At 33.5% G+C, this 10,480-nt stretch overlaps 1 protein-coding gene across 1 annotated transcript; it reads right to left on the bottom strand.

The window, feature by feature from the left end:
• Nucleotides 1-215: 215 nt before the first annotated feature.
• Nucleotides 216-8,779, bottom strand: LOC110726679 (uncharacterized protein C630.12-like). Its single transcript, XM_021906151.1, is given in 15 exon segments — nucleotides 216-930; nucleotides 1,346-1,480; nucleotides 1,482-1,608; nucleotides 1,731-1,888; nucleotides 1,973-2,047; nucleotides 2,133-2,190; nucleotides 2,280-2,314; nucleotides 2,461-2,561; nucleotides 3,786-3,845; nucleotides 4,657-4,753; nucleotides 5,088-5,132; nucleotides 5,134-5,224; nucleotides 7,120-7,298; nucleotides 7,372-7,425; nucleotides 8,375-8,779. Coding segments are annotated over 15 exon segments (1,389 nt in total). The 5' UTR covers nucleotides 8,522-8,779; the 3' UTR covers nucleotides 216-903.
• Nucleotides 8,780-10,480: the final 1,701 nt, after the last annotated feature.

Genomic DNA, 10,480 nt, shown 5'->3' with positions numbered 1-10,480 from the left:
TGTTGATTAGATTAGCAAATGAACTCGGATGTACGGTACACCCGGATGTATATAGCAAATTCTATAGTCCCAATGATAATTGGATGGCTAGCATAAAATCATGAATCGTTTTAAGAAACCATCTCCAAAAAAATGGAATATAAAGAAAAGAACAGTGATAATAAAATGACAAATACGTAAATTTCCTGCGAAAGTCAAATATTTATATAAGAACATATAAATAAAAAATAAATAAATAAATAAAGGTGTTTACATACGTATTATTCAACATGATCATAATCCATGTAAATACTCAAAAGAATATACTGGATAAAACTGTAAAAGTATTACTACAGATATGCTCCTTACTTCCTCCAGACGACCAGACCTTCACTACAACAGCTAATAGACATCACTAAATTTCAAAGTTACATGACATTAAAAGTATTAAAGCCTTTTTCTGATTTTACAACAATTTTAACCTTAATAGTAACATGATACTACAACAAGCTATTCCCCAGCCCCCGAAAAAAGACAGAGATAGAGAAAGCTGATAACAAGCACCATCATGAAAGCAGTGAACGACGACAGCTAGGATATCATTTGAACTATCAATTCTGCTAGTAAAATGGGAAAGTACCTTTAATCAAATTGTTTAGCCAGTTCTTCATTCACAGATGTTACAAAAGACCTACCGTGACCTGAGTGCATCATTGTTCAGCCCAATCTTTGAACAAGAGCATCATGTAAAGTGGAACGTTCACCACAGCGATCACCAAAACCATACCAAGTACACGAATGAATCGTTGCAGCATTATCCTCAGTAATGATTTGCTTGACCTTGTCAAGTTTTTCACATCAGACCCAGGATCTCCACTAATGTCCACTTTTGTTGCACCCTCTTGTTCTAGGACCATTTGTTTCCTAGCAGCACGCATCACAGCATTCCCTCTATACAAAAACATGCCATTAGTTGAAATATGTTGTGAGCTATTATCATCAAGTAGCAAAACAATCCATTCCAAAAATAGTATGCAAATTACCAAAAAACTGAGAGAAGACAGTGTGCCAAGGCTCCACTTGATTGAATGAACACTATTTTATTAATATTTTTCTTCTTAACTTTGTATCAATGAAATTTATATCATGAACTCATGAAGTTATAGAGAGTACAGCTACCAATAATTTGTGGATAAAAAGAGTGTGTAATAGTGTGTGTGTGTGTGGGCGTGCGCCATTTGCTTCATTTTATGATATTCTATCGACACATGACATGACTACATGAGATCGACTAAGACATGAAAGGAACGAAATATCAACAGCAAAGCCACAAAGCAGTGAAATGAAGGTAAAAAGACCAACAAACCTTTCTGTTGAGCTCGTCTCCTTTGACACAACCAAAGGGGTTTTTACTAAGCTTCTTGATGACATGCAAACTCCCTTCGGCATCCCACATCATCTCATATTCACAGTTTTCATCTTCGTTTTTTCTCTTTTCTACTACTTGAAAAAAGATCTTCTCTGACCAATTTGTTTATTTTTGTCATCAGATGCCCAAAGTGGAGATTTATGTCGTATGTAGGCAAAATTGACAGAGCAAGAATAGTTACAACAAAAAGTATGATATACCTGAAATCATTAAAATTGGAAATCAATATCATACGAATTTAACCATTAGCACTTGAAATAACTTTGGAGTAGTTGATAAGGCGAATTGTTTAAATGAAACGGGTAAAGCTACAAGCAATTACCATATATATATGAACAGTTGCGTAGGAAGAAAGCACAGCTGAGTAAGTATGACTGGTTCTTGAGAAGATCCATTAGCATGTGTAAAATTGCCTACAGATAGGAGCATAAACGATGGATAGAAGTTCCCTTGTTGCCAACTTACCGTCCCGAGAGTATGCTGGCAGTAGTAATATGTTATTAGTTTGTTAAGTATCCAACGTATCAGCTATATCAGCAACATATTCTGGATCAGACTAATTACCTCCTTGACAGTACCATGTTTTGTCTCGTGGTTGACTGTACACTGTTCATGATCATGACCAGAGAGGACAAGTACCTGACCAAACAGAAAAATGAAGTTGTTTATTGCAGCAACTAGTTTCATTCTGCTTCACATATAGAGGAAAAGCCAGAGAACATACAGGTTGAATAGAGTCCAAGATATGCTCTGCAGACTCCTTAGTGACATAATTCTGGTATCTGCATCATACAAAAAATAATCAATATTGACAAAAGAGTGAGTAAAGCAATATCACATTGACAGAAAAGTTTTGAGGTATGAAATTTACAGTATCCTCTGATCATAAGCAGAGCGAGAAATCCTCTGAACACAAAGGAAAAAAAGCCTGTGAGTTAAGTGCCAAATGGTTAGGCATATATGATAGTAATGCGAATATAAGTTGCACAAATGCACAACGGGGTAAAACGAAAGTAAGTCATAAGGTGTTCATAAAGGTTAGACATCAATACCTGATTGATAATTTCTGAAGAACGGTGTGGGCCACAAGGAGTCCAATCCGGACGGTACAAAGGGATATGGGTCAACAGCACCCTAGGATTTGTTCTTCCACCTGATGAAGAGGATAACTTAATGTTGTCATACACTAAACATCTTTCTCCAAATAATAACCTCTTTCAATCTAAATGTATTTCAATTTTTAATGGGACTCTATGTAGCATGAAATCCGATATAAGTAAAGTTAGTAAACACAAAATTAGTTCAAAAATATAATCTCCAAAAAAACAAGGAAATGGGGATATGGATTTTAGAGGAATCAATATGTTTTAATGTTGTTCAACACTTTCTGTATGAATTGTAGAAACGAGACAGCCATTCTCAAAGCTAAACACTAAACTAGCATCAATCAAATAATCCTCACTCTTCTATGTGACCAGAAAGCAAGCCCTCCCTTTCTTATATTAGCGAGACTCAGAATAAATATCCCCCGTGTGTGAACACACGCACATGTGTGATAATGACCAACTAACCTTATGGGAACTCACTCTTTATCTCCACAGTAGATGTGCAAACCACACCTCCACTTAGCTTTCTTTCTCTCTACACCATCCACTTTCAATACCCTCTGGTGATTATCAACTATAGTCCAACAAAGATAAAGGTTTCAGTGACTAATGTGAAGTTGAAAGGTTAGAAATCTAGAGGCAGATGCAAGACAATTGAGAATTTTTAAGCAACTGACAGTTCTTTTCTTGACATTTATGGGCACAAAACAAGCCCGTGTATTAGATGTGCATCTCAAAATTTATGCAAGGCTGATTTCATGAGTTCCAATAGAATGGAAAAGAATAAGGCCGCCTAGGCCTTCTGTTTCTGATGGGTATCTTATGCAGTTTGGTTTGTGGAAGAAAACTGATGCTGGGCGTTTCTGCACTACATTATTGGGATGTTATGAAATTTATGGAACTCTTAGAGAAATGAGTTAGATGAGAAAACAAACAGGTGTCCAAGCTTACTTGAAGTAAAAAGTAAACAATCACTTTAAGATGCTTGGAAATGCATTACAATGTGTTTATAAGTATCAAGTCACAGCTGACAAGATCAAGTTCAATAGAATTGCCAATGAGCTTTGTTTAATACAAGTGTGACAAGAACTTATCAAGGTTTGGTGTTACTTTGCTGAAGCTTCTAACAATTCATACCAGGAAACTCCTACATACACTTGCACACGACAATGGAACTGAATAAAAGGCCTTTTAGGAGGCAGAGGAAGCACTAAAGTTCAGCTACCTAAAATGAACAAACTGCTGTTAGAGAGATAATGAAGTTGACTTACCCGTGGATAAGCCATCCACAAATGACCAAGTAAATGAAGTTGTATTGTCTTTTATGTTACCTGTAAGAAACAAATAATTCCCTTAGTGAAACTGACTCCGTGAACCATTAACCACAAGCATAACCACCAATATAAAATGATTCCTTTAGGAAAATTGACTCCATGCTACCAAAATAAAATGATTCCCTTAGTAAAACTGACTCCATGAATCACCGATTCACCGACATAACATGCATATGGATATTTGATTAAAATTAATATTGAAAAATGAAAACAAAGCATTAATCTAAAAAAGTATATTTAATAAAAAGGTGTTTATTTATTTAGAGAAATAATGGAGATCGTACAAAACTAAAAAAAATCTAAAATGGGAAGCAATTTCAAATTACTACATGCATTTGCATCTATTTCCGCTATTTCAAGCAATAAAAAAAAAATAGAAAAAGCAATGTATGTCAAACTCTTACAAATATATTCCAATGATTTATATTATTGAACAACAATTTGCTAAAAAATAGTAATTTGTAATACTTTTTTTTTACAACTTTCCACAGTTCTACTTTGCACAATGTACTCATTGATATGATTTACAAAGATAAGAACCATAAATAACGTGGGCCATAAAGTTTTCAAACAAAAGTCAAGCACTTATAATAATTTAATGAATCAAACAGTTTACAACTGATACCCTAAGGCCACTCTGAACCTAACAAGAAATTATGTGGCATTGAAAAGTACACTTTAATATTTAGAGAACTATGAACGTTCCAAGAAATTTTGAATTAACACCACTGAACCAAATAAAAATCCTTGTTAATTATGCAGATCAAATTTGCGACAAAGATACTGCGATAATTGAAATTTAATATACCATCAATGGTTTGGGCATCAATTGCAACAAAGTCTACTTTCCCAATAGTGAAATTATAATTTCTTTTGCCAAAAGTGCCTTCATAACGCTCTATAAACTGCAGCAAAGATATTATAGGCCAGTCAGCAGGTTAAATGGAAATGATGAACATCCATATATAGAGACATTAGGCCTGTTTCCCTATCCAGTTTGTTGCAAGATCCATAAAACATGATCAGAATCAACTCTTAGGGTATTGTATAATAAGTGATCAAATTGTATTGCATAAGGGACCCTTTGTGAAATAATACATTTTGAAAGTACTTGAAATAATAAAAAACTTCTGCTAACAAGTTTTTAAGTTGTAATTACATAGAAAATTTATTAGAAACCTTGAAGACTTTAATCAAGAAAAAATTCACCCAAGATCAAAAGGTAAAAACACTATATACCTCTGGCTTATGGAAAAGATGGCCAGCATAGCCAATGTCGTGGTTTTCCAGGAATGTAGTAAACTGGAATATCTTTAGTTTTTCCTTGTTTACCCAGATCAAAGATATGCTTGAACCGGCTCAAAGATTCCTGCCATCTATTGGCTAAAAGAATGTAAGTGGTTCCTGATCATGAATGCATACGTAGAGCAAACTTCAACATATTAAATGCGATGATTCATCTACACTACTACTTAGAGTCCGACATAGAGAAATTGTCATCATTTTAGTTGAAAATTTACATATGACTCATGATTTATGACTGTGATTAGAGTGATATTCACTAGGGATGAAAATTTATGTAGAACTTCTGAGGACCATGCAAGATTTCTCTCAAAGAATATAAGAATATGGTATCACAAAAGAAGTTTCAGCCACAATGATCATAGGTAAATCATTTATAAAATCCCGTAGTGATCGATCAGAATACAAAATTCATAGGCTGCACAAGGAGTCCGTTATTAATGGAACACTGACATCATAAAAGTCCAAGACTAAAAAAGCCTTTAGAATGCTGAAAATTGTTTTCAGTCAAAAATAAAATAAATCTAGTACAACTTTCCCCAATTATTTTCTCAAATGAACAGTTGCTTGATTATCTCCCCTTAGCCACTCTGTAAGTCTGTAGCCTATCCTCACTATCATGAGACTCAAGATCCAAAAATAAAACAGCACATATCAACATCCATGTCAAATTGTCTTCCCTCTAGTTGTCTTCTAATGGTATGCTCCACAATCAGTTTCCTCCCATGGGTGAACTTATAAAAAAGGAATAAAAAGGGCAACGATGAAGGCATTTTCAAGTTTTCAATGAAGATTCAACATAGCAAAGTCAAGAGATTAGCAAAAGCAAGGGGGCTGACTAGAGAGGAATGGAATCCAAAAGGTTTAGAAAGTTAAGGGGTGTTTGGTTGAGAGAGGTTCGACTATTCCAAACCTCAAATGAGAATGCTTGGTTAAGAGGGAGTTGGAATAGAAGTTTATGTGCTCGTATGAAAAGCTAATTTTGAATATTGGTTGTAGGAGAATTTTGGATGAATGTGACATGACTATTTTAGCATAAGATTGATCAAATTTACTAACTTTTACCAAAGGCTCTCTATAACTCCCCTAACAATAAATTAGAATTCGGAATATGGAGAGCAAGATTGAACAAAGAAAGCAAGCCCAATAGAGTGCATAAAACTAAATGGTTGGACTGTGCACTAGCACCACTAAAAAATTGTATAATTTTTGAAGGGAACAGTGTCAAACTAATGGCATCCGCAGCAGATATCCAAATTTATGTGTTTAAATTTGAGCAATGCCTTTGACACATTTGCCAGACATTACTCTAGTAGATAAATTTAGACTTAGTTCTTAATCAATAATGTGTATTTAAAATAGATGTTGACAATATCTAGAATGATGGGATTCTAGCTATGTTTTTTTCTCATAAAATTTATCCAGACATTAATGTACTTCCTCTACAAGTAGAACTAGGTTAAGATCTATACATATACGTCAACATTCACTCTGTTCGTGTGACTAATTTCAGATCACATGCTCAAAGTATTTTTTGAGGAAACACCAATGGACTTTACTGTTAATTTTTTAAAAATTCTTCTGTGTGCTCCGCTGTTTTGAAAATCTCTTTGATTACCCAATCTATGATTAGTTAAACTATAAAGACATCTTGTATGGTACATGTATTACACCAGTACCAGAATAAATCTTCCTAGTTATGCCACTGTATCTATATATACAAAGGATATATAAGCAGAATATATATAAACCATCATGCAATAAGACAATAACTGCAACAACCAACACCATTTTTACGTCCAGGGTCCAAAATCGACCAATTATATTATTGATTAATATTTTAATCCTTATCTTCAACAAGAAACGAAGCACACAACAGCTAATTTTTGTACTTGTAGCACATCCTACTCCACCCAACACATACAGCTAAAATATGAGTAACAAATGAGTGCATGTAATCAGGCCTTACTCTTTATTTGACAGCCGTGGACCTCCATCAAAGTAGTCACCCAAGAATAAGATTGCATCAGGTTTGAAAGGCAAAATTGAAGAAAGAAATGCTCTGCGCATGTAAAGATCAGAATAAAATGTAGCAATCTCCAAAGCAACTGATTTGGGACCAAAATCATGGGAGGTTCTGTCCATCAGCTGTTACACATTAATAATGAATTAGGATTAAGGGTAGGTCCAGGAACAAATACAAGCAGTAGACAAAAGTCACCTGAGGGTCAGTGATGACAGCTACTTTTATGTATTCGCTCGATGTATCACTTCCCTATAAATAAATTTGACAAAAAAAAAAAAATTCAGAAGCATTCCATCAAATAAGCATTTTCACAATTTACTGCTTTAAATATTTGCCACTTCAGCTTCCTTTCATGATTCGCATTGTGTTCCTTTCATCAAAGGCCAATTATTGTTCTTATTTCTTAGTTTGTGTAGTGTTCTATTATATCAGAAACTGAGAAACTTTGCAATTAGCATCATCAATTGATTAGTGTTATTAATACCATGTAAAGTTAGGCAGGAAGTACAAACTCTTCAGGTGACAGAAACTGGCTAAAGGAAGACCTAGGTCATACAAGCTTGAGAATTCATTTTCATGTATTGAATAAACTACCACCTATAATGTCACCCCCCCCCCCCCTCTCTCCCTCAAAGAACAAAACACTATCATTTATGCTTGTAAATCCATTAAAATCTGAAGCCATTATAAAAGTGACTTGTGCTGAATCAATTTATCTTTGCATTGTTTATTTACAAATGTCATTCAAAGATTGAGAAGCTAATTGAGAAACCCACTTAAAATTTCTTTCAGCTTAATTCTTCCCAGAAGTAATGTATTGATTGTGAATCACATTTGCAATTAAGTTGCAGCTTCATTAAACCAGCCAAATCATCTAGTTATAGCTCAAATCAGCACATTAAACCAAAAAAAAATTGAAACGACAAAAAACAAAATCAAAACAAAAAAGACCCACAAATAAAATCCTTTTTCCCCTCTTTCTTCTTCAAACCCCAAAACAAAATTGAATTTAACAAGAAAAACCCACAAATTTACATCAAAAGCTAATCAATAAACACCCAGCTACTAACAAAATTTAATAAAAAAAAAAAAAAACAATCATGACTTCCAAATCCCAATAATTAAGCAACCAAAATCAACAATAAACAAGCTAAAAAATAACCAATACAAAGAAGAAAAGAGGAAGATGAGAAGTAACCAAAGAAGAAGAGGATTGATGAGGCCAAGAATAAGACCAAAGAAAAGGAACCCAGTAAGCAAACATCTCGCCATAGAGTATAGTGATTGCCCAGATCATGCAAAAGAATAAGCTCAACTTCCATGTTTTCCCTCTCATCATCGCCATTTTTGAAGCTCTACAAATTGTTCAGTACTACTACATATATTACTGATTACACTTTACAGACACCATTACTTGACCTTCACAATTGCTACTGTAGTGCTTCTTCCGTTCAAGCTGGCTTTGATTTGCTTCCTCTTTAGTCTAACCTTTTTCTTTTCTTTTTTTTTTTCTCGTTTTTTTTAGTTTTTTTTTTTCAATATTTGTATCAATTGACTTTAACACAAATAAACAATAACAAATTAAACAACACCCTTATTTTATTGGGTAATGCTCGCAATTAAACATGAATGAAAAAACATACTGTGGCTTGTATTTCAGGTTTTTCTTCCTTGACCAAACATAAATTTATGTTAATTGTATTATTATAGTATGGCAAAAGGTAATAAACGTCCTTGGGTCGTTGGATAAGAGAATTGAAACTAGAAATATTATAGTAAAACTAACATTAATTATATCGAACGGCGTGTGATTTTGTCATACATTCTTAACTCAGTATTATTTCAACCAATATTATTATTCCTTATCTAACGCTTCGGGCGCTCATTAGAAGATCCTTATAGTAAATGTATATTTTCTTTTTTTTTTCCTCAAAATTAGTATCAATTGACTTTAACACAATAACAAGCTAAACGAAGCCCTTATTTTTACCAGGTTACGCTCATATTTAACAAAATTTTAAAGAAAGGGTTGTATCAATTAGCTTTAATACAATTTTTATACCAAATTCACAAAATAACTTATACTACGTATATACAGAGTAGTACACAAGCATGATCTGAGCAATATATGTATACGAGTAAATAATAACAAGTGTACAACACACTCAAACAAAAAAAAATGACATAATATGCTTCTTTTAATACATATGCTCATATAAACCAAGTCAATTATATGTCTCATCTTGTGTCTCACCCTTTATTACGTAATATAACATCAAATTGGAATCATTTTATTAATTTATTCACAAAATAATTATGTAATACACTTTATATAGATAATGAGACATAAGATAAAAACGGAACGAAAATGAGAATCTCCAACAAATATTAATCTCAATCTTCATTCCTTTCCAAAAAAAAAATAATAATAAATAAAAAATAAAAAATAAAATAAAACTCAAACCTTTTCATTTCTTATAAGGTGAATTCAATTAAACTTTCCTGGTCAAAGATTACTTTACAATAGGATTGACTCCCAAGTCCAAATGGAAGACTCAAATTATAGCTTGTTCATGAACTACCTTATTAGTTATTACACTCTCTTAACATGAGAAAAAAAAGAACTGAAATAGCTAGATTAAGAAGGCCAGCCTACAACACACCAACACCATAATCTCCTTGCTTCTATTCAGATGATGGTATAGTTTGAGGTTGTCTGTTTCCGCAATCACCCTTCTTAGACCAGCCTCATTGGCAACTTTTATGCCAAACCATTGAAGCATCCACCACCTCAGGATCACACATTTCCTCTCTAGAGAGCACACAAGTGGAGACCGAGATCTGGATTGAAGTATTGAACAATGGAAAACTACCGCCTTTACCTATTGATAATAATCATTATGCAACCAGGCAAAGGCACATCAAGCACATTATGTATAAAAACCGTAGTTTAAGGATCATATATATATATGATACGAAGTATAACAAAACTATTCCCTAGAATTCAAAAGTTAAAACAGTCAACTACGCAATTGGTTAAACAGGATGGAAGAAAATGACTAAAAATTCTCATAGAAAGATAGGAAATATGATCAGGCAACTACAAATAACTAAACCACACATTAACTAAAACTGTAATCTCCAATTTTAATTCAAATAATCTGTATGATTTCTTTTTCACTCTGCACTCTGCACTCTGCAGCCTGTTTTACCGATACTTACATCCTCAGACAGATGATACAGTTAATATGATTTCATCAGTTCACCTATGTTAAGGTCTCAGTCTAATAGAACTTGGCAGTAA

This window comes from Chenopodium quinoa, unplaced genomic scaffold, assembly GCF_001683475.1.
Source record: "Chenopodium quinoa cultivar QQ74 unplaced genomic scaffold, ASM168347v1, whole genome shotgun sequence".
Lineage (NCBI taxonomy): Eukaryota > Viridiplantae > Streptophyta > Magnoliopsida > Caryophyllales > Amaranthaceae > Chenopodium > Chenopodium quinoa.
This window is presented reverse-complemented; position numbering and strand designations above follow the sequence as displayed.